General features: G+C 41.2%; 1 protein-coding gene across 6 annotated transcripts in view; it reads right to left on the bottom strand.

The window, feature by feature from the left end:
• Msantd2 (Myb/SANT DNA binding domain containing 2) overlaps window positions 1–23560 on the bottom strand; it is a 31421-nt gene extending 7861 nt beyond the window's left edge. Inside the window, exons 1-3 of one of the 6 annotated variants that reach the window (XR_008721802.1) lie at window positions 23038–23560; window positions 21324–21437; window positions 389–4049 (exon numbers count right to left, since the gene is read on the bottom strand). Coding sequence is in view for 5 of the 6 variants with exons in the window: in XM_055622059.1 (XP_055478034.1) it covers window positions 214–469; window positions 23038–23550 (769 nt within the window). In the remaining variant the exon portion in view is untranslated. Of the gene's footprint in view, window positions 1–213; window positions 4050–21323; window positions 21438–23037 lie in introns of those variants that run through there. The other 5 variants (XM_055622059.1, XM_055622060.1, XM_055622061.1 and 2 more) reach the window with 5 other exon arrangements.
• Window positions 23561–24064: the final 504 nt, after the last annotated feature.

The raw sequence follows: 24064 nt of genomic DNA, 5'->3' as shown, positions 1-24064 counted from the left end.
CCAATAGAAAGCACTACTTGGCAGTTTAATGCAAAACCAAGGATGTCCATGTTGACTCAAATAGTTTGGCAATATGCCTTGTGCTGACAGCACTAGAGGCCATCGAGGATGGTAAATACCAGTGCACATACCAGACAGACAGACAGACAGACAGACAGACAGACACACACACACACACACACACACAGAGTCATAAGTGATTGGTTTTCTTACCCAATTCCTGATCTGTTGGATAGCCATGGAGATCCTGACTGTGGTTTCCCCAGTCCTCCTGTGAATAGTCCTCCATAGTGCTGCCATCTGACTCCAGCTCCTGGTACAAGCCACTACTGTTAATAAGTACAGGCTGGCAGGGCTGAGCATCCCATCCTCCCTGACCAAACACCTGTTCCAACTGTTCAAATGTGTAACTGCTCTTTCTTTTCCCAACACCATGTTCTTTCACCCGACTGTAACACCTGCGAAGGGTCTAAGACACAAAGTCTTTTGTTATTCCTTTAAAGCTGTACTTCCTCCTCCAGATACGGACCACAGATATTAATTACTATTAGACAGACACAGACAGACAAACACAGACACATTGTTACAGGAATGCTAGATTTCAAATAAATTATTATATTAGAAAAATACTAATTTAGCATTTACTCAAACATGTTATAATCAAACAATTATTTTGCAATTATCAATTAAAACAACAAGAAACATTACAACATTATTGCAAGTACCCCATACACATATTTTATACCCCCTCCCCCACTTAAAAAGGGTAAGGGGGAGGAAAAAAAGAAATACCAGCCAGCCAATAGGATGCACACCTGCCACAGGAGAGAAAGCTGCTATGGTGCCCAGAATTTGGAAAACGTGAGGGAAGGAAGACAGAAAGAAGAATTTCCCCAAGTGAAAAACATCTTCCTTACTCTTGGTTAAGGAGAACAGAGGAAAACAGTTGCCTAGACAAAGTAGCTGACAAAGCAGATCACTTATTGACTCTTTTTTCCTTCCTACCTCACTCTGTCATGGTAAAAGAAAAAAAAAGTCTACAATTTAAGCAGAAATCAAATCAATAATGTCATTAAGTCCCTAGTCTCAGACACAACAACAAGTACATTAATACCTAAATTTTACTAATCTACCAAATCAAATTGCTAGCTGAACACAGCAACAAACAAGGTCAACAGTCTTTCTTGGGGAAGGTGAGGAAGGGAGTCATCTCACTTCTTTCTCTGTCACTTGGCACACAGCAAATAAATACCATTATGCAAGCTTCCAGAAAAAACCTGGATAACCTCGTTGCCTTGTTCAACTCTCTCGCTTTTTATGGTCTTTATTTCCACTACACATTTCAAGCTAGCCCAGTTTTCCTGAATTAAATGGTACACCTCATGTTATCTTACTTGATAAGCTAAAAGATACATCAAGAACTTAGTCTCAGCTTCAGTCACATTCAGGCTCTACTTGCTCTCTGCCTTCCTTTCTTCCTTCCAATTGTTCTTCTTCACAGGATTTCACTCAGAATTTTCTTGAGACAAAGCCTCCTTTTCCCTAGTGGCTCCTAAATATTTTCTAATTTAACTGTTAAAACTAGTTTATCTCTAACATAACGTATCTCCTAAAGGAGAGATTACCCTCCATACGCCAATATATGACCTAGTCTCACCAAATTAAAACAAGTCTGAAACGTTATGGCTCTCCATGAAGTACAGGATCTTTAAATCACAGCTGACAATCTACAAGACACTCCCTTAAACACTCTAAAATCTGGGCTCTGAGGCCAGAAATCCACATGGGGAAAAAATAATAATAATAAAAGCATGAGACATGATCGTCTGCCTCCCTCAGACATGGTCACCCGCCCTGCAGCCTCAGACCCCCAAACGAGCATCTGCCCATTGTCCGTTTCATTGAGATGGCATCTCCCCCACCACCTCAAATGATCCTTACATAAAACTGAGGCTTCTTATAAACCCTCTAAAAATCAATCATCTTGGCTTTCTTTTATAACGGAGAATTGTGACCCCATAGGACAAAACCATCTAAAAACAATCCAGAAAAGTAAACTTGGAAAATGTGTGTCATGGTCAAATCTCTCAACAGAAGAGGCAAGCACTGCAAATCTCATTTGACTTCACATACTCCCCTTTCCCAGCACCCTCTGCCCTCCTCAGAGATCGGAATTTGAATTGCAAACAGCCCGTGACAATTTATTTTTATTTTACAATGTCTAGTTTCTGCCTCCAAGAACACCCCAACTACTCTGGACTCCTCCAAGAACTGTAAATAGAGTCCCAACTCTGTCCCCTCCTAAGACCATAAATGGAGATGGAAACGGTGTCCTTCTCACCACTTACTGGCTGCCTACAGCACAGCAAAGTCCACTCAGATGTCACTAAGGGTTACCCCAGAAGCCAAAGAAGGGTGCCACTCTTATGAGGAAGTGTCAAAGGCATAAGAAAACCTACCAATTTCTCCCTATAACTGCAAACACATATTCTCCTTATCAAAAATAAAGTCACCAAATTTTGATAATATATGTGGAGAGAAACCAGAGAAAAGACATTTCTTCAAAGTCACCAAATTGAGCTTACAATTTTCTTCGGTTATGTAAATGTGAATGCTGAAATCATCGATCTCTGACAGCTAGACACATCTTTTACTTGGAGTGTACACCTGTAACACATGTTTACAATTAGTACAAATGTGTTTGGTAATGTCTAAAACCATGATAATAATCTGTTGTACTGCAATAACATTAAAAAGATTTCCAAATCAACTTTCCTTCCTTCAAGATATAAATACATATAAGCAATTTCTTGTAGGTCTAATAAACACCAAAAATCCAAGGACAGTCTGTTTAAAGAGGCACACCCCCTAAGATGGTGGGGAGGAGGGGAACTCAAACATTGGCTTAACTGCTACCTTTAGACCCACTAGGATTCACTTGAGAGCTCCAGACATAGATAAAAAGGACATTTGGAGACCTTCCAATTCTTACCACCCACAGAAAAGATTATACAATACATTATCCTCTAAATGCTTAATCAAAGCATATAATTAAAAGACTGGGTGGCTGGATCAACAATCCTAAATAAACCAACTAAAAACCTTCTCTAAATCAGAGATCATGATGCTCCAGAGTCCAGGAAAAAGGAGACTGCAGCTCCCATTTGAGTCAGCTACCAAATCCAACAAGATACACCATTTGGCTTTCTTAGTGAACCACATTCTACTTGACATTTAAAAATCTTGCTTCACTTCTTTCATTTACCTCACTCATCTCAGAAATGTATAGCAATTTGATCTCTAATTGGAAAAACTTTAAAACTACTAAACACTATTCAATTAAAAGATAACAGTTAACTTCCTCACGGTGAGAAACCTCTCTGGTCAGCTGATACTGTCTCCCTGGAGAGGTGCTGTAAAGACTATACTATCCACCCAAACAGAGGCAGTGAGGAGTCAAGGAAATCTAGAAAAAACTAAGCAAGCACAACAACTTCAAGGGGCCAAACCAGAGTTGTTCCGAGTATACGATTCAGAAACGCCAGGCGAATGCTTACTCAATTCGCCATACAAATGCTTGGGTTTCAGGGCTACAACCAGAAAAGCACCAGAGAAAAAGCCTGAGGGATGTTCCATTACCGAAGCAGGGGGGAAATTGGCTGACAGCTAAAAATTTATAGGACAGAGTGAAAGTCTTGCCAGAGTTTAAGATTAAAGTAAAAGAAAATCAGAAAATAAAAAGATGACATTCATTGTGGATGAATGCACGGGGAGTCCACGGGGAGAAGGGCAGGTAAACGAAGGCAGGAGTTTTAGATTGGCAGGATTGAGGTTTGACGGCAGCGATGCAAAGAAAGACCCAGGGTCACAGTACACGAAACATTAAATACAGTGCACAATGCAGCTATCTTGCCCAAGTAAGCAAATCCAGCACTGGGTTGTATAGGCAGAGGAATCACATGTAAGCTATGAAGGTGGCTCTTCCTCTCTATTCAGCACCGGTGAGGCCACAGCTGGAGCACAGCATTCAGTTCTGGGCATCGAACCAGCTACAAGAGAGGGAAATTGTAGAGTTCAGAAAAGGGCAAATAAAATAATGAAAGGCTTGGAAAATAAGATCTACAAGCAGGGTCAGTGGTTTCAGAGCCCTTCCTGGCCTTATTAAGTACTCTGAGGATGAAATTTAGGTTTTTCACTTTAGTGTCCTCTAATCCCTGCTCTTGTATTAGAAATGGGAAAAGCTAGTTCTTCTCTGCTTTGGGAATACAGGAGGCAAACTAACTAGCTCATATAGGCACAGGCCAAGAAAACTGCTGCTGGCAATTTACCCCCTTCATATAGTAATACAGTCACACGACAAAACCACTGTTCTAACACAATTGGTGGCAAGTAGAGCAGAGCATACAATGAAGAGGAGCAGAAATAAGTCATAATGGCTACATAAACATGCTGTTTAGAAAATACTGGCTTCAGATGAAAAATAAAGTGAACCTGCAAGGAGGACAGCTTAATTATAATAGTAGGAAACAATGTTATAAGAAAACACAAATAGTAACACAGCTTTTCAAATGTAGTTGTCAAACTGGCCACACTACACATGCCCTGCAGTTACCTTACCCAGTGGCAAACTGAACATGACAAACCCAAAATTCCTCTAACTCAAATGAATAAGTCTTCAAAAATCAGATACTCTACAAGAAATGGGGAAATTACACAAAAGGTAAATCTCCAGTAACTAATTTTCTTATAACAGTATCAAAATAAAACTTTAAGCTGGGTATGGCAGTTCACTTCTATACTGCCAGCAAACGAGGTAGAAAGACTGCTGCAAGTTCAAGGCCAGCCTGGAGTACAGGGAGACCTTGTCTCTGGAAAACAAATAACCCCACCCCACCAAACAAATACCACCGACTAAGATAAATGAATAGTCTCTATAAAATAGATCTTTTCCCTTTTAACTACTATTACAATTATTACTAGTGGCTCTTTTAAGGAGGCAACAAAACCCCAAGTTTAAATAAAAACTGAGAAGGTCTGAGGACACAGCTCAGTGGAATGCTTGCCTAGTATGCGTAAGGCCCTGGTGCAATATTAAGCAACACACACAGACACACACAGACGTAGGCAGGCTGGGGGTATAGCTCAGTTGGTAGAGTGCTTGCCTAACATGCTAACAGTAGGTGGTGCATGCCTGTAATCCCACCACTGGGTCGCAGAGGTAGGGGGATCTCTGAGCTCCAAGACAGCCTTGGCTAAATAGAGAGGTCTGACTCAAAAAGAAAACAAAGCAAAACAAAAAAAGCAAGGTGTACACACCTTCTAACACATGACTGCAACTTTTAGGTACAAAGTACCTAAAACAAAATCATTTGGACAAAACTCTTGGTATTATCATACTGGGTTTTCAAAACATTAATATATGGCAAACTGACTAAATCCTTTAAAACCACTCCTCACCAAAAGAAAAAGAAAAGAGCAGAGTAATTCTAATCTACACATGTTGCTCTTCCTTCTCCTATGCTCCTATGCAGGAGAGTCTAAGCCTGAGGGTTGTGGGTTCCCTCCTGAGGAAATGCACATATCACAAAGTTCCCAGTCTCCTTGATGAGCCATACACACATCCTGCTTTAAAGCCTGCTCTACAACAGAGGCTGTTCTTCCAGGAAAAAAATAAAAAATGTGTTAGGAAGTCAAAGATAAGTCGACTCAATTTATATGACAGACTTCAGAAGAGATTCTAAAGACTGACACAATCAGGGCCAGAAAGATAGCTTGGCAGGGAAAGGCATCATGGCCATACTGATAACCTGAGTAAAATTCTCTCAGAGAATGTCTCACTGTGTTGCCCAGGCTGAGCCCAAAGTCAAGGGATTCCCTTACCTCAGCCTCTCATAAGTTGAGCAGGCACGATATACAGCACTTAGATTTCCTGATTTTTTCCAACAAAATGTTTGTAAAGCTCACAATAAACAAATAAATAAGCAAAGGAGAACAGTATTTGATTCAGAAAAGTGTCACTTATTGTCACTCATTTCAATAAATTAACTGAAAAACAAACAAAAAAACCCACAAGTATCCTAGATGTGGTCCACACTTGTACTTCTAAAGTAGAGGCTGGAGGATAGAAAATTCTGGGCCAGCCTGTGCTTTAATAGTCAGATCATATCTCACTAAAACAATTATCAACAAAAAGAATATACAAGGATCTTACTGTGATGAGAAGGAGCACCCCTTTTTCTCTTTCTTATTTTTACTTTCTTTCTTTCTTTCTTTTTTTTTTTTTTTTTTTTTTTTTTTTTTTTTTTTTTTTTTTTTTTTGGTTGTTATAGACAGTTTCTCTATGTAGCCCTGGCTGGTTGTCCCGGAACTATAGACAGCACTGTAGACCAAGCTGTCCTGAAAGCTCTGCCTGCCTCTATCTCCTGAGTGCTGGGATTAAAGCATGTGCTGCCACCACCTGCCAAAAGCACTTTTTTCCCTATGTAATAAGCAATAACTGTTTTTCCAGAAGTGACAATAAACAATATTTAAAAATTCATTCTGGAAATACACGGTCAATCTAGGCTGAGACCCTGTCTCAAAACAAAACAGAACTCCAACAAAACCGCAGGTACCATGGACATGTTTGCATGCTAGACTGCGATTGGACCCTAGAGCATGCTAAGGAAGCACTTGTAATGGAGCCCAACGTTGATGGGAGTGTTAAACAAGGTGTGATATCCATTCAGGATGGTATTCCAGAAAAAGCATTCCTCTAACGTTGCTATGTTAGCATCTCAATACTTCACACTTTGGGGCTCTAACTCCAAGTGTTATTCAGATAACATTAAAATTGTCATTCATTTATTAATAGGTAATAATGAGGGGAAAAGCACATTCACAAAAAAAAAACTTCTGGCATGGCAGAGGGGACCATTCCTCCCTTTTAAAAGTCCCCATTTGATACTGAAGACAAAGCTCTGCGGTTAAGAACATGTATTGTTCTTGAAGAAGACCTGAGTTCAGTTCTCGGCATCCACATCAGAAAGCTCACAATAACCTGGGGATCAGATACCCATCTGACTTTATCAGACACACACATGTAAATATCATATCCCCACACAAACTATGAACTAACTATTCCACAATCAATTATGCCCCCAAATTAAGGTCACTCCCCTAACAAAAATCTTGACCAGCTTTTACTGTAGTAACATTATCTTGCTGCTGAAATACAAAAGTAGCCTCTACACTTAAAGTTTAAGAGTGAAACCACGGGGTCCGTGAGAAGGCTTGGCAGTTAATGGTGCTTACTGAATGGGCCTGGCTACTGGAGTTCGAGCCCCAGAACCTATATAAAGGTGGACAGAGAACCAACTGCACAGAGCTGTCCTCTGGCATCCTCATGAGAAGACTGTGGGCACACCCCCAATAATAACAGTTTTTAAAGTGAACCTACAGAGTAGGCCACCTTATCCCTTTCACATGCTGGTCATGTCATCAGCTCAGCTTTTACTTGTTTTCTTCTGAAAACCACCATCTAGCTAGCAAAGACAACTTGTAGTGTTTCTTTCCATTAGTAAATTTATTCTCTTATAAAAATCAATCCTCAATCCATGATATCTCACTAAAAACTAAAGCTCCTAGAAATCTTCCATAGACACATCTGGCCCTTAGCTGGAGAGATGGCTCAGCAGTTAAAAGCACTGGATGATCTTGCAGAGTTCAATTCCCAGCACATGGTGCAGACATATATGCAGGCAAAACACACACAATTTAAAGAAAAAGAAAAATCTCTAGGTCCAAACTTTAAATCAAGATTTAGCCAATTCTAAAAACATTTTTTTTAATTTCATTTACATAGAATAAACTATAAGCAATAACTGTATAAGATTTACCATTTTATAAAAAATTAAAAGATAAGCAAGTTCTAAGTTTACTCGAAGTTTCTGCCTTGGAGCAACCTAAAATTACTTAGGAAGTTGGAACAAAATGTAGATGATCAGCATAGGATATGGTGGGTATATCCCCACAATCCCAACATTAGGAGGTGGAGGCAGGACCATCTTTCATTCATGGTCATCCCCAGCTACGTAGTGTGTTTCAAGGCAGCCTGCACTATGTAAGATCCAAAACATGAGAAATTATAGTGTGCTTACCCAAACCTAATCAGTATGGGCACATCACTGAATGTGGCCTCTTAAGCAGAATGTGAGAGGCAGCCAGTGCAGTGAAGCCTTCTACTTAGCAGTGACAACTCAAGTTAACACACTGGGGAATAATGACTGTCAGGCACGCGCCTAAGCCACCAGAAGCACTCCCCACCATCTTCAGGTCATGCCCTGTCCACTTACATGTGCCGCTGTATGACTTTTTTTTATTTTATTGCTGCTTTGCTCTGTAAGACAGTCGCACTGTGTAACTCAGGCTGTCCTGAAACTATGGAAATCCTCCTCATGGAAAGCCTCCGCTATTTGCTACTTTTTGTCAACTTGCCACAAGCTAGAGTCATCTTGCAAGAAGGAACATAAATTGAAAAAAAAAAAAATATCAGATTGGGCTGGGGAATCTATGGCCCATTTTCTTGATTAATGATGGATGTGGGAGGGCGTAGCCCACTATGGTCAGTGCCACACCTAGGAAGGTGGGCCTGGGTGGGGTAATAAAGCAAACTGACCAAGCCAGAAGGAGCAAGCTAGGAAGCAGTGTTCCTCCATGGGAACATGAGAGGATGTTCAGGTCCTGCCTTCAGGCTCCTAAATGAGGTCCTGACTTCTCATGAGATTGTAAGCCATAAAAATGAAATAAGCCTTTTTCTCCTCAAACTGCTTTTGGCCACATATACTAAAGAGAGCAAGCAAGAGTAGCCTCAGACTACAGAAGTGAGCCTTCGTGCTTGACTGCACTATACTTTTACTGACTGGCGACAGAGCAGATTTGTTCTACCAGCATCACAACATGTTGAGTAATGCTTTGACACAGAACATAAAGATAGCTCTAATTTGATTATATGACAAGAAATGTTTGGCTCCATTCTAATGGCCTCTGTGTACCTCCATTTTTGACAAAAATGCCATCGTGTGAACACAACTTGTATGTGTTACAATTCGCCTCATCTCCGGTATTATCACTATGGAGGCAAGTCCCCAACCTCATGTCGCAATTAATAGAAAGCATGAGAGCATGGCCATAATCTATAGCATCGTTTGGCAAGAAAGTCCCACACTTACCTGTTTTTACTATCAAAAAGTAATTGCACCTTATAGATGTTTTTCCTGCTTTAATTCAAGCTCACCTCCTTTAAGAGGAGTTGACAGCCCAATAACCACCATCATCCACTGAAGATGTGAATGAATGACAATGAATCTTCTACAATACTTTATTTTCACGGGTTTTAAACTCTTCCTTAAAACTTTCCAAAACAGAACTTGTATTTTTGTTGTCTTCTTTTGTAATCCAAAACTCATCGTTCACCATGAGTTTTGATACACATAAGAAGGACTATGATATTAAGAACAGATCTAGAAAGAAAAAGTTTATGGGGACTGGGAGGGTCGCTCAGCAGTTAAGAGCACTGGCTTCTCTTCCAGAGGATACAAGTTCAATTCCCAGCAGCCACTAGGCAGCTCACAAAGGTCTTTAACTACAGCTGCAGGGGATCTGATGCCCTCTTCTGGTCTCCTCTAGCACTGTATACATATGATGTACTTAAACATGTGTGCAGGCAAAATATTCATAAAATATTTTAAGTTGATAATTTAGAAGCATAGATGATAAGAAAACTCAGATGTAATGGTTTGGCATTCCACTTCTCATGTGCTAGATGAAATATGCCCTTTTGTTAAGGCTTCAGTCTTGGACATATCTGCAGTTGATATCATTGTAGACTGATGCTCAGTGTAGCAAGCAGTATATTGTTACATTAAATCTTCATTAGTTTCACTTCAAGAGTTTTGTGGCTTTAATGACCAATTGTGACAGATTTCCAAAAAGCAGTCTTGGATTCAAACATTCCCTAGTGATGTCGTGCCAGTTTTCACTCTCTAAGAGTTTTTGAGGGGCTCAAACCCAAGAGTCTAGAGCAGTAACCATAATTGTGTTTTTCTGTCCGAGTACACATTATTTGAAATCAATAGATAATTCCAGCTGAGAAAGACAATTTAGCATCATAATATAAAAACAGAGTAGGCTGTAAAATCCCATAAATCTGAATGATGAAATTTAACTCAATCAGAAATATATGCATTTGCCCAGTATAAAAGGAGCTGGGTTTAATCCCAGAAACAGAGAGAGGGAGAGACAGAGAGACAGAGAAAATTAAGAGGGCTGGAGGCACAGCTCAGTTGGAACAATGCTTGCCTAGCATACATGTCATGCTGGGTTTGATTCCCCAGCACTTAAATAAGGCATCGTGGCAAATGCCTACAATCCCAGCACCAGAGAAGAGACAGAAAGATCAGCAGTTCAAGGTCATCCTCCTCAGCCACATAGTGAATATGAGGCCAGCCTGGGATAAATGAGACCCTATGTAAGAGGGAAAACAAAATGGAAAAGAGAAAAGAAAAACATGTAAGCATAGTGGTGTGTCCATCTGGATGCTAGTATATGGTTTTGGTATTACATTTACGCTTTATACTCCAAAAACATTACTGCAGTTGTCAAAATTTAAAGAAAGTGGGCTGGTGATTTGTAGAAGAAAATAAACCAAGTTGTTACAAACACAGGATCTGGAATGAGAATGCTTATTCTTTTGTCACCACCTGCTAGCTTTGTGACATTAGCCAAATTAATCTCTGTGCCTTAATTTCTCCATCTGTAAAGCGGCGTTAAGGGCAGCGCTCCATCACAGACTTGTGAGCATTAAAGTGATGTACCTAACTACTTTCAATAAATGTTAGCTGTTATAATTATTACAGAGTGATGCAGGCACAGTGTGTGTACACTAAGGGGTTTATGAATAACGGTAAACCCAAGCAGAGCAAAGCAGAAAATTAATGTGCTGTATCAAGAGCACACATTAAGAATAAAATGTGAATGACACCTTCAAATAAACCTCAATGGGCAGTAGTGATCCCAGCACTTGGAGGATGGTCGCAAGTTCGAGGCCAGCCAGGAACACATAAAAAGACTATTTCAACACCTCTTCATCACTACAAAAACAATAATTATGTGTGTGGGGGGGGGGGATCAAGAGTTTCAGCTAACCCATCCCACTGAACAGCGTACCTTGACTTTCTCCCATTTTAGTATTTAAAAGATGTTAAGATATCTTTTCGCTTGATAACAGAAGCTCAACACACAACAGGACTTCGTACCTAGATGGTTTGTGACATTGCTGTGTAAATAACTTTTACCCAGAATCAAATTTCAGAAACATCTAACTTTGTCAGCTAATCAATCCCAACAGTTTTTAAGGCTTAGCATGAATATAACTAACATGCAATTAACACACTGACATATGAACAAAGAAGGTAAAGGAGTCTAACTCCCTACCTAGAGATTTGAGCCTCACTCAATGGCAGCCTATTCACAGGAAGCAAGCACAAGGGAAAACTCAACACAAATAGTGTAAATAAGGTGCATAAAAGGCCCATATATTTTCTTGACGTTTGATAAAATAAAGCCATCTCATTCCTCTTTTAACATATGGAAATATACTGAAATTAAAATTAGGTTTACCAGTCTTGTTGAAAAATAAACATTTTGCTGAGCATGGTGGTACATGCCTTTAATCCCAGCACTTGGGAGGTAGAGGCAGGCAGATCTCTGTGAGTTTGAAGCCAGCCTGATCTACAAAGTGAGTCATGACAGCAAGGGCTCTTGTTACACAGAGAAACCCTGTCTTGGGGAGAAAAAAAAAATTATATATATAAAATATACATAATATAATAAACATTTTAGGGATGTGTCATTTTAGGGATGTGTGATTATGCTATGGTAAAGAATTTAATTTTTTTTTCCTTTTTTTTAGTGTAGTAGTAAGGATACATTACTTAAATAAAGGAAAAATATTCTTTTCTGTTCTGTTCTAGTCTAAAACAAGCACAACACTGACCTCTCAAAGCCCAACTGTTTTCTAATTTAAGCAAGAAAAGAAAATTACCTGCTTTTGCTTAAGATGGGAAGGTGCATATTAAAAGGGCAAGGTGTGGTGTCCAAACTGAGACCAATAAAGCTCTATCAGAAATATCACATGTGAGGAGCCTTTGTCTTGTGCTGTTAACTTATTTCAGAAGCAAGGTCCCACTGTGTAGCCAAGCTGGTCTCAAACTCTCTGCCTCCTACTGTCAGGTGCTGGAATTACAGAAGTAAACCACTTGGTTTGAATTGGCTGTATATACCTATTTTCTCAGGACTGGGGTATGTGCCTACCTAGCATATGCAAGTCTCTAAGCTCAATCTCCAGCACTATAAGAATATAAATATCATCATTTTATATTAGAATATAGACTCTGTGGTTTGTTTTCTTAAATAAGTTTTGTAACCAGGTATGGTGACAAAGACCTGTAATCCTAGAATTTGAAAGAGGAAGGTGGGCCCATCAAAAGCTCACAGCCTTCAGTTATAGAGTGAGTTATATACAGTGAGGAAGCCTGAGCTAGAGATACTATCTTTAAAAAAAGGTTTCTTTCTTTCATTGACATACTCCCAGTGCCTTTAATACCTGGCATATGAAAATGGCTTAATAAAGTTGATAGATGAGTGAATAAAAATTCTTTAAGATTGTGTCTAGGCAGTTTCAGATACCACATACAGGTTGACTTGCTGTCCTAACACATTCTTCTTTATAAATCACAACCCAATCTTTCCATGTAGAGAAAAATATTTATAAATTAAATAAATAATAAAAGCAGGTTTTGATTGATACAAACTTTTATTTTTGTTTTATTAATATCACAAACATAATTGGCTTATTCAAATAAATGAAGTAATCTAAAGAGAAAACTACTGTAAATGTCAAAAGTTTGAGCTTTTACAATAAAGCAGACTCACAGACAGAAGAACTCCAACTAGAAAACATAGAAGTAAACAACTTCCTACCTACTCTGTCAATAATACTTGTTAACTCAAACTATGTTATTCATTAACACATCTGAGAACACACACAGAAAACCGCAATGATGAATGACTACTGTTCCTAGAATACCTGAGAAAAGATACAGGTTTATTATTTCACTAAGGCTTAGCAGCACATCCTAAGTAAAAAAAGATAGCACCCAATTAGTGCCAAGAAAAACAAAGTATTTCCAAAGGCTCTCAAGAACTCTCTAAACCACAAACAAGTGATACACACATATTTAAATACATGTCTTTTTCCAAGTGCAGACATCTTCACCTAGTATTCAGAACAATGGAAAGGCTCAGCCCAGATCACAAACTCCAAATACTGTGGCATATGCATAAGAGGCAATGATTCATTAAGCATCAATTTTAAATACATATAGAAGTTTCCGGAAAGGCAAAAGTAGGCAGAACAGTGCATGGTGCATAAACTTCCCCTACAGTGAGAAAATTAAAAAGTATGTCCTTATCCCTGTGACCCTAAAAACTGTTTAAACTCTAAAACACTACCTAACAGGCTTTTTGCTGCATGCCTTTAATCCCAGCACTCGGGAAGCAGAGCCAGGTGGAGCTCTGTGAGTTTGAGGCCAGCCTGGTCTACCAAGTGAGTTCCAGGACAGCCAGAACTACATAGTGAGACCCTGTCCCAGAATCAAAGGTAGGTAAAACATTATTTTCTATAGCAGCAGGGGTGGGGTCGCCACAGGGAAAATACTGCTAATGCAGTTCTCAGCCTTCCTAATACTGTGACTCTTTAACATAGCTCCTCATGCTGTGGTGACCCCCCACCATAAAATTATTTTGTTGCTACTTCCTAACTGTAATTTTCTACTGTTACGAATCCCAATGTAAATATCTGATAGGTAATCCCTATGAAACAGTCATTCGACCCTCAAAAGGTTCGAGACCCAGAGGTTGAGAACCACTGTGCTAATGTATATTAGCCTAGTAATAAAAGCATACTTGTATGATAATTAACACGAAATCTGGCCTAACTTGGTGGTACACTCTTATAATCTGTGCATTCCAGAGGTGGAGACAGGATGATTGCTGCAACTTGAAGGCTAATTTAATCTACCTAATGAGGACTAGGCCTACCAGAACTATCATGTCTCAAAATACTTTAAATTTTTTTAAACTGAAATCTTAGATCCAAAATTCAGTTCTTACCCTCTGCCAATGTTAACAACAACAAAAGAAAAGAGGTAGAAAAGAAGGTGGGATAGTCACTCTGTCCAAACCAGACAGACCACAGGTTAAGAGAGAATGTATCTTCTAGGCCATAGAACATGTTCTATTTCTGTCTCACTAGGTTGTGAGTAATGAAGCCTATCACTGAGCCATTAACTTCCATGAAGGTCATGTGACCATAGAAAGAACTGGCAGAAGTAGGCAGTTCTAGAACAAGTTAAGATCCAACAAATCTCTTAAGAACTGTGCCGGCATGAAATCTGTTCTCCTCTCCCAAGCTTCCACTGCCACTACTAACTCACTACAAAAATAACTTCAAAATGACCTCCATACCTCCACTCTAACCCTTTCTATTGACATTACTGCCAGTAAGAGCTATAAAAAGAAAAGTAACCATGTCACTAGATGGCTTAAAATGCTTTGTTAGATAAAGATAAAAAAATAATTTCCCGGCACAACACCTGACCTCCAGTTTGTCACCACCTCCTTTCTTACTTCCTATTTCCCTTTACCCTTCACTCAACCAAGTGTTCCACTAGAGAACCTGGGGCTTCATGCCATGTTGGAATAACTCTATAAGAGCACAGTGTGGGCATGGGATGGCTCAGCAGGCAGGTCAAAGAACTTGCTTCACAGATCTGCTGACGTGTGAAACATACCTTCTTCTGGCATCTATGAGCACCAGGTACATAATGCACAGACATATGCAGGCAAGATGCCCACACATATAAAATAAACAGCTTTAAATATAAAATACTTTTAGTAGGAGCACAGGCTGTCAAGATGGTTCCGTGTGTAAGGTGCTTGCCACCAAGCCTGACCCACTTACGCGCAATCTCGGGTATCCACATTAAGGGAGAGAACCAACTCCCACAAGCTATCGGGTGACTTGCACAGGTGTCATGGCATTTGAATGCCCAAGAAAACACACGCACACACACACCATACACATAAACTAAATAAATGTAATAACATTTTCAAAAGAAAAATGTTGATCTCACCTCTGTATCTCCCAGGTTTTCCCCCCCTGGAGGGCAGTGGGGAGAGAGTGGGTCTCAAGTCATGTAGCCCAGGATAATCTTCCTGCCTCTCTATTCTCAAATGCTGGGATTATAGCTCAGTTCCTTGTAGCTAACTAAGGATGAGGTTGAGAAGTCAATTTAAGCACCTTGTGACAACAGCCTACACAGGAGCTAAAGAGAGAATAAACACTGGAAAACAAAAAATGCTCTAGTAAAGAGGTCACAATCTAAGTTACATTGCCCCTGAGCTCTACTCTATACCAACTACTCCTCTACTCTACTGCCTTCTGCCCCACTAAAAAACACATTACCTTCAGGTAAACTCTTTTAAAGATTTCTTAATACTCCAACAACATAGTCGCCATTAGTTAAAGTGGCTATTTAAAAGTTTTAAGTAAATAAATTGAAGCTAAACATAATTTTAAAACCAGCTACTTGGGCACACTAATCACATTCCAAGGGGCCAGTAGCCATATGTAACTGATAGCAATCACAATGAACTAACAGACACAAACATTCCCATCATCACAGAACGTTTTATTGGATGGCAATGCTTACACTAGATGGCTTGTTTCATATTTTTCCTTTTTTGGGTTTTTTGACAGGATCTCCTGTAACCCAAGCCAGGCTCTCTATATAGCCAAGAATGAATGATCTTGAGCGCCTGATCTTCCCGCCTCCACCTCCCAATTGTTGAGATTCTACTATTCCACCATGCCCCCTTTCCTGTGCTTGGGAAGGAATCTAAGGCTTATGCACTCTGGGCAAGTATTTCTACCACAGCTACACACCCAGCTATACCCATACACTTTACAAATATTTTTATTTTACTTTTCTTGGTGTTTTTTTTTTGTTTTTTTTTTTTGTTTTTTGTTTTTTTTTTTGTGATGGTTAACACTGAATTTGGACTCAAGTTATGAAAACATAACTATGGATATAACTATAAAGCTGTTTCCAAAAAGGTCTGAAGAAGAAAACCAACTGAATGCATCCCAACGGGATGCAGTCTCATGCTGAATAAAAAACAGCAAGCTGAACAGCAGCATTCATCTTTCTGCTTCCTTACTGTGAACACAATACAGTCACAGCTGCCTTAAACTCCTGCTGCCATGACTATGACACAATGGACTATATCTGCAAACTGTGAATCAAAATAAACCCTTCCCACGACAAGTTGCCTTTCTAGAACATTTTGTTGCAGAAATGAAAAACAGTAAGCAATACAGAGTCTCTCTATGTATCTCAGATTTCATTAAGCCCATGCCAGCCTTGAATTTGCAATCCTCCTGCTTCTGCTTCCTAAACGCTGGAATTACAAATGTGAGCCTTCAGGCTCAGATACATATTTAACGCTACCCTTCATTAGATTAAAAAAAAAAAGGCCAGGAAATAAGTGAGAATCCCATTCATTCACAGTTCTAATGGGAGCTTGTTGTATCTCTTTAAAGCTCTGATAACCAATACGACCTTGACCTCTCTATATAGCCAGCTTGGCCTTAACCTTCTGCTCAACCTCCCTAATGCTGGGATCATAGCTTGGACCATCATACTCTGCTCGAAGAAAGCAGGTTTTGTTAGTTGTTATTGCTCCGTGTAGTGCTGTGGACAGAGCTAGGCAAATAAATGTTCTACAACTGAGGCACACTCCCAACCCCCCAACCCCAAACAAGTAAACTTTTAAGTGAAAGACAAGCTTTCAAGTGACAGCAAGATGGGACAAAATTCAGAATATGTAACAAATGATAAGAGAAAGAACTCACTAGATCTATCTATGTTGCTTGTAACAACAGGTCTTGTAGATCTTTCAAGAAGAAAAGTCTTGTCTACAAACACCAAAGGAAAATCCTCAGGAATGGGCAGCCCACTAAAATATTTGTACAAGGAAAAAACCATCTTTTGGCTCCAAGTTATCTCCACTCTACTGGTTCTCACAAACAGAGAGTGTAGCTAAAATAAAAAGCCAAATACACTGTACTGTAATTTTGGTGCTAAATCACTGAATGTATTCCAACATAATGACAAATGAACAAATCTAAGCAATGTCCCATGAGAATTATTTGTTCCAATGGCTAGACAGAAGACTCTGATGGTTAACCAGCATGGAATGAACACAGCAAAAGCAAGTTTGTTGGGTCACAAACAATCACCTTGCCTTTCAACTGCAGGCAAAGCCAAATATATACATCTGTTCAGAGACATAAAGCCAACTCTCAAGAGGCAAATTTTTGGCAAACATCCAGAAATATGTGACTTGAGAATGAGGCTTGCAGTGCATCAGATTAACTGACTGAAGTGTGAAGTGTGAATGTGGCATCTGGCTCAGAATTGAATGCTTTCGTCAATTCTACCTCAAGACATATCTTTCAACTACTGAGGAAGCATGGAGAAGATGACTCCCCCTTTGAAGTTATCACACTTACAATCTGCTTTAGTCCTATGCCACTTAATCAAGTACTGCTCTGCATCCCATCACTTGTGTTGTTTCATCTTCTCAACTCTTCGATGTGTATATACAAGCTTCAGCTGCAGTAAAAGCGCTTAGGTTACAGGAACTGTATTTAACACAATTTGTTTTTTATTCTAACGTCTAGCAGACGGAACCACAAATAACAAGCACTCAAGGTCCATTCGGTGAGTGAACATATGAAGAAAAGGGTTATAAAAAAAGAAAAAAAACACACAAGGTAAACAAAACAACACAAAAAAGAAAAAAAAAAAACCTCTATATTTGTTTATCTGACTCCAAAATTGGGCTGGAACTGTTAGCAAACACATTTTCTTCTGGCAAACAAAAAACGTAAGAAAATTTCAGAATAAACAATCTGTGTAGTAAAGCAGTTTCAAACACATCTATTTTATCCAAAAGACAGAACAAATGCCAACATCATGGCAGACATCAAATGGAGCTGTACAACTCTAAACAATGTTTCTATCTGACTTTCAATTAAAATATTGTAGGCTTAGAAATATAGTTATGAACATTTTAAAAGCTGAACTTCAGAAGGAAATTTCAAGCATTATTAATATTTATAATCTTAATACCTTCATTGTATACATAACAAGGACAGTCCAGAGAAGTAATATACTTTAAGAAACGTAGTTGGGCAAGGGGCTAGGATAGGAGCCAGCCTTCCAGTCCTTTTTTAGGAGGAAGGCTGCTCTGTGTTAAGACATTATCTAAATGGAAAAAACTGATTTCTATTAATCTATTTTCAAATCAAGAAGAAATTACTTATTGGAGATGGGCATGGTGGCACAGTCCTATAATCCCCAATATTCACAAGGAAGAAGCAAGAGGAACAGAAGTTCAAGGCCAGCCTCAACTACAAATAAAGGTCAAAGCCAGCCTATGCTACCTGAAACCCTGTCTCAAAAGTGAAACTTTTGGGATACTCAAAACTACTATCTACCTTTATCTACACCACAAAGCTCCTGTTTGCTGTGTGGGTATTTTGCCTGCAGGTGTAGCTGTGTATCACTTGTGTGACTGGTGGCTCTGGAAACCACAAGGCATTAGATCCCCTAGAATGAAATGCTTATGAGCCTACATGAGGGTGCTAAGAACCAAAGCTGGATCCTGTGGAAGAACAGTGCCCTTAAATCACTGAGCCATTTACTGACTTCACATAACTGAATGTTTACAGGAATTTCAAATACACTACAAGAGAAATTAAAACGGATTCACATGGTATTCTTTCTCCCATCTAATAGTAAGGCTTTTGTTGATTTGTTTTTGTAAGAATAGTTTATTGAGGATACCGAAAGGAAGCAATGGATTGGGCAATAACTACATTACTGTGTTCGCCCTGTTAAGGTGTTTTGTGTGCTGTGCAGTGCTAAGAATTGAACCCAGGGTAATCTACATGCTAACCACATGCTCTAACACTGACACCCTACCCCTGAGCTTACATTTAAATAAGCTACATTACTGTACACAAGAACTTCCTGGTTTAAGGACTGGAGAAATGACTCAGTAGTAATAAGCACTTGCAGCTCTCGCTGAAGACAGGTTTGGTTCCCAGCACCCACCTACTTGAGAGCTCACAACCATCTATAGCTACAGGTCCAGGGGATCCAATGCCTTTATTTGACTTCTGGAGGAACCGGATACTCACATGGTTGTGCATACATACATACAGACACACACACACACACAGGCAAAATGCACACTTAAGATAAAATACATTGACTAATAGCTAGGTGGTGGTGGTGGATGCCTTTAATTCCAGCACTCTGGAGGCAGAGGCAGACAGATTGAGTTCAAGGTCAGTCTGGTCTACAGGGCAAGTTCCAGGACAGTCAGAGCTACAGAAAAACCCTGTCTCAAAATCCCCCATAAGACAAAGGTATTACTAACTGGATTTCTTTTTGTGTCATATTTGTTTTATTTATGTGCATCAGTGCATGCCTGTGTGTGTGTGTACCAGCATTCCATGTGTTTGTGAGTACCCAGAGGCCAGAAGAAGGCATTAAGTCCCCTGGAGGTGGAGTTGCAGGTGGTTGTAAGCGGTCCCATATGGTACTAGGAAACAAACCCTGGTGCTATACTCACTATTAACCCCTGAGCCATCTCTCTAGAATCTTTTTGCACTATTGCATCAATACAATAGTGACATGATGTTTCCAAATTACTGTTCTAAGCTGCCATTTCTAAAAACTGGGACCCAAAGATTTGTTTTTTAGGTCAAAGACTCTAAGAACTTAAGGTTGTATTTTTCTTAAGTATAATCTTTATTTCCTGGGCAGCTATATCATAACTGTGTTTTCAGTGACTACATCTGCTTCTCTGCTTAAGATCACATTTACACGGTTTTCTAAAGGGTCAAAGCTTGGGGGAATTTTATTAACAGTTTTGTCTTTGTATTTGTCCACAGTGCTGGGGATTGACTCCAAGGCCATATAGAAAACAGGCAAGCACTCTACCACAGAGCTAATTCTTCAGCCCTTCCAAGCATAGCTTTAATGTAGTATTTTTAAAATTGGGTTCTAAAGTGTATATTTTATAAATTTTAATGACACTACTGTGAACTGTTATACATTCAGTCACAGCTTTTTATCAACTTGACACAAACCTAGATTTATCTAAAAAGAGAGAAACTCAGTTGAGGAAATAAGACTAGTTGTGACCAGGTCTGTAAGGCATTCTTTTAATTGATAGTAGAGGACCCAGCCCGCTGTGGGTGATGCCATCCCTGGAAAAGTGTGCCTAGGCTATGAAAAAAGGGTAACTGAGGAAGCAAGGGAAGCAAGACAGTAAGCAGTGTTCCTATTGGTCTCTGCTTCAGTTCCTACCTATGGATTCCTTCCTTGGGCTCTTGCCCTGTTGTGGTTGTTCGAATGCAAATGGCCTCCATAAACTCATATATGTAAATGCTTGATCTTATAGTCAGTGGAACTGTTTGGGGAAAGATTAGAAAGTGTGGACTTGTTGAATGAAGTATGTCACTGAAGGTATGCTTTGAGATTTCAAAAGCCCAGCCAGGCCCAGTCTCTTCCTTTCTGCCTCCTGTTTGAGAATCAGATGTAAGCTCTTAGCTACTGTTCCAACACCATGCCTGCCTGCTGCCACCATACTTGTACTACCATGATCGCCCTGGACTCGCCCTCTGAAACTGTAAGCAAGCCCCCAACTGAATGCTGTTCTTTAACTAAGATTCCTGGCTTTCCTAAATAATGCAACCTGTAAGCCAAATAAGCCCTTTCCTTCCTACACTGGTTTTGATCACAGTGTTTTATCACAGCAACAAAAAGCAAAAAAAGGGAACACCTTCCAAAATTCTTTTTAAACTTTGTTAGGTAAATGAAGTATTTAAGCAGTGCCTATTGTATGCTGGTGTGTCAAGGGACACGATAAGACCAGAACTTGTCCCTAAAGAACCTTTAATTTTAGCAGGAAATATCAACATTAACAAAAGAGTCTGATTCCTTGATCCAAATCATTTTGAGCAAAGACTTTACAGAACAAAACATTTATCAGCCCTCCATGTCTGTTAATTGCCACAGCATATCAGAGAACCCATCATCTCATAATCTCAAAAGACTAAATGTTTGAGGTCAACTTGGTCTTACCTGTCTGAAAACAGGTAAACTGATCCTCTAAATTCTTCAGAGGCTCAATCTCCTTTCTTTGCTTTAGATTTCCTTCTCATAACTGGACAATGAAGCATTCCAACTAGATATTCCCTGGTTGTTTGAGAAACAATTTTATGGAGAGATTTATATTCAGCAAGGTTTCGATAGTACACTTTGAAAATCCTATGAATAAAAATCAAGAAAACAGGCATACTTTATAAATGCCTAAGACACTCTCAGAACTCCAGAAAAGTTGTGGACAGATGCTATCCAGGGCAGCTCAAGAAACTGCCCCAAATTTAACATGAATGACCCTGAATAGAGCAATGAATGAAATCCAAAGAACAATAGTTTTTCACTATTACATATTATTTCAATGACATTCTTGTTTAACAGAGGAATTCACTAAGAACCCACAAATGTACATAATCAGATAATCTAACTTAGCTTTCTAATAGGTGTCAAATGCCTTGAACAGTAGATAATAATGAAGCAGTTGTTTATGGACCAAATTTTCTAAAGAACAATGTCCAAATGAACATCACTGAAGCCAAGTGAACTCTGGCACAACCTCCCCAAAGTCAGTGTGATTACACTTAAACTGTTCTTATTGGGGTTTATGGTTGTTCGCTAATGTGATTATTCTCAGTTATGACTGTTCTTAGCAGTTTTTCACTCCCCAGAAAGAGTAGCCTACACTATCAGAAATGAACACTGTGTTAAACTCAAGTGCTGTAAATGTTTCAATGAAAACTGGGAGAAACTTTTAGCAGACACTAAAATGAGGGAAAGAACGTGACTAAAATACAGCTCCTTGTCTGGAAAGACGGATAAGAACGCCTAGACAAATCATTAGAAACAACAAACCAATACACAAGCTTACAGTAAAGTTTAGCCCATTTAAACATGCAGATTCATAAAGATGGCCAGATGCACACTTAGTTTTACTTGTCAGCATCTGGCACCTTAACTAAAGCAATAAAAACTGGGTATAAAGAAAGGGCCTCCGCAAAAATAGAAGCTTCCTGACTCTCAAGCCAACCTGACTCTTAAAGATCGCCAATCCAAATCCCAATATAACCCTCAGCCAGACTAACATTCAAGGTGTCCTCTACCTCCACGATAACAATTCACGACCTGACTTTCATTAAGCCTTTCCAACTCTCCAAAAGCATCTCAAATCTTGCTAGTCCTAACCACCTCAAGTGACAAGCAAAGCGACTGACACAAAAGGCCAGCCGTACCAAGGCTCCTTTCTTTTTAAAACTCCAGCACTTACAGAAAAATCCTACACTGGGCGCTCACTCGGCCCCCTGCTGCCCTTCCTCAATTCCTCCTAGCTGAATTCCATTCAGCCAGTGAGCCCCTCTACCTAGGAACAAAGCAGTGCGGGCGACAGCACCAGTGACAGTGCGGCCCCGCGCACAATAAGAAACTACGAACTTCAGAGCAGCGCAGGAACAGCCTCAATTGGCAAGAAAGAGGGGCGGCGGCAGACACGCCCAACTTCAAACTCAGGAAACCTACGGGCTGGCGGCCATCTGGAAAGAAGCGCCCCTTCCCAGCGAGAGAAGAAAGAGGCGGAGGAGATGCGAGGGGTGACTCGGGGCCCGGGAGGGGAGCCCCGCGCTCGGCCCGGCCCCCGCCCCCAGGCCCGCTTCCCCGCCTTCTCCGCCTCTGGTTCGCTGCCCCGGGCAGGGCGGCCGGTTACCTTGATGCGCTCCCGGCACTGGGACGGGGTCCGCTCGTAGCCCAGCTCGGCCAGGGCCCGGGACACGCGCTCGTACATGGCCGGCCCAGGGGCCTTGCTGCCGAATACCGTGCCGGCTCCCTCCAGCTGCTGGTACCGCGCCTCCACCAGCCGCTCGTTGCCCCACACAGCGATGAGCGCGTTCGTCTCTGCCGGCGTCCAAGACATGCCCCGGCAGGCGGCGGCAGCTGCCGCCGCAGCCCCGCCGCCGCCGCCGCCGCCGGGCGAGAAGGAGACCGAGGACGAGGCAGCGCTGCGGCCCCCCAGCCCCAGCCCGAGACCCCCGGACGCCGCGGCCCCCGAGCCCGCCGCGCTGCCCGGCCCGAGAGGGGATGCTCCCCGCGGCGTGGAAGGGTCGGACAGCGATGGGTTCCCGTCGCTCAGGTCTCCAGGAGAAGCCGGAGAGAGCACCTCCATCTTCGGAATTTTTAGCGGCGAGTTGGCGGGCAGCTCCGAGCCACAGGGCGCAGCCATCTTCCAAGCCGCCGCCGCTGCACCGCCCGGAAGTGACGCACCCGCGCATCCGGCCACCTCGGTCTCCGGGGCTGCCCTGGGGCCTGGCTCGGGGCTGGGCGGCTCGCTGCTGGGTGAGGGCGCGTGGGACGTGGCTGGCTGGCTCGAGCGGCCGGCAGGTCTTCGCCTTTCCTCTCCCTCCCGCTGGCGCCGGCCGCTCCCCTCCGGAAGCGAGGGTCTGGGACCCGGCCCGCCGTAGCTCCGAGCAGAGAAGGGTGGGGGCATGAGGGCGCGGGAGTGGGGGACTGATTGGAGTCTCCCCACTTCCTCTCCAATCTCAGCCCTCACAGCAGGGGTGAGGCCCGCGAAGGGCTCGAATTAAGGACAAATTGGCCATTTCTATTTTCCTGTCTCCTCCCCTGTGCCCATCCTCCTTCCTAAGCCCGCCTTTGGGTACAGAAACCGATGTCCAGGGTGGAGACTAGGGAACTCTACAAAGGGTGTGTGGAGGAAGGCAAGGCGCGAAGGCTGCAGA

Source organism: Psammomys obesus, unplaced genomic scaffold (assembly GCF_907164565.1).
Source record: "Psammomys obesus unplaced genomic scaffold, mPsaObe1.curated_primary_1811, whole genome shotgun sequence".
NCBI lineage: Eukaryota > Metazoa > Chordata > Mammalia > Rodentia > Muridae > Psammomys > Psammomys obesus.
The sequence above is the reverse complement of the archived record's forward strand: the minus strand, read 5'-3'. Positions and strand labels throughout refer to the sequence as shown.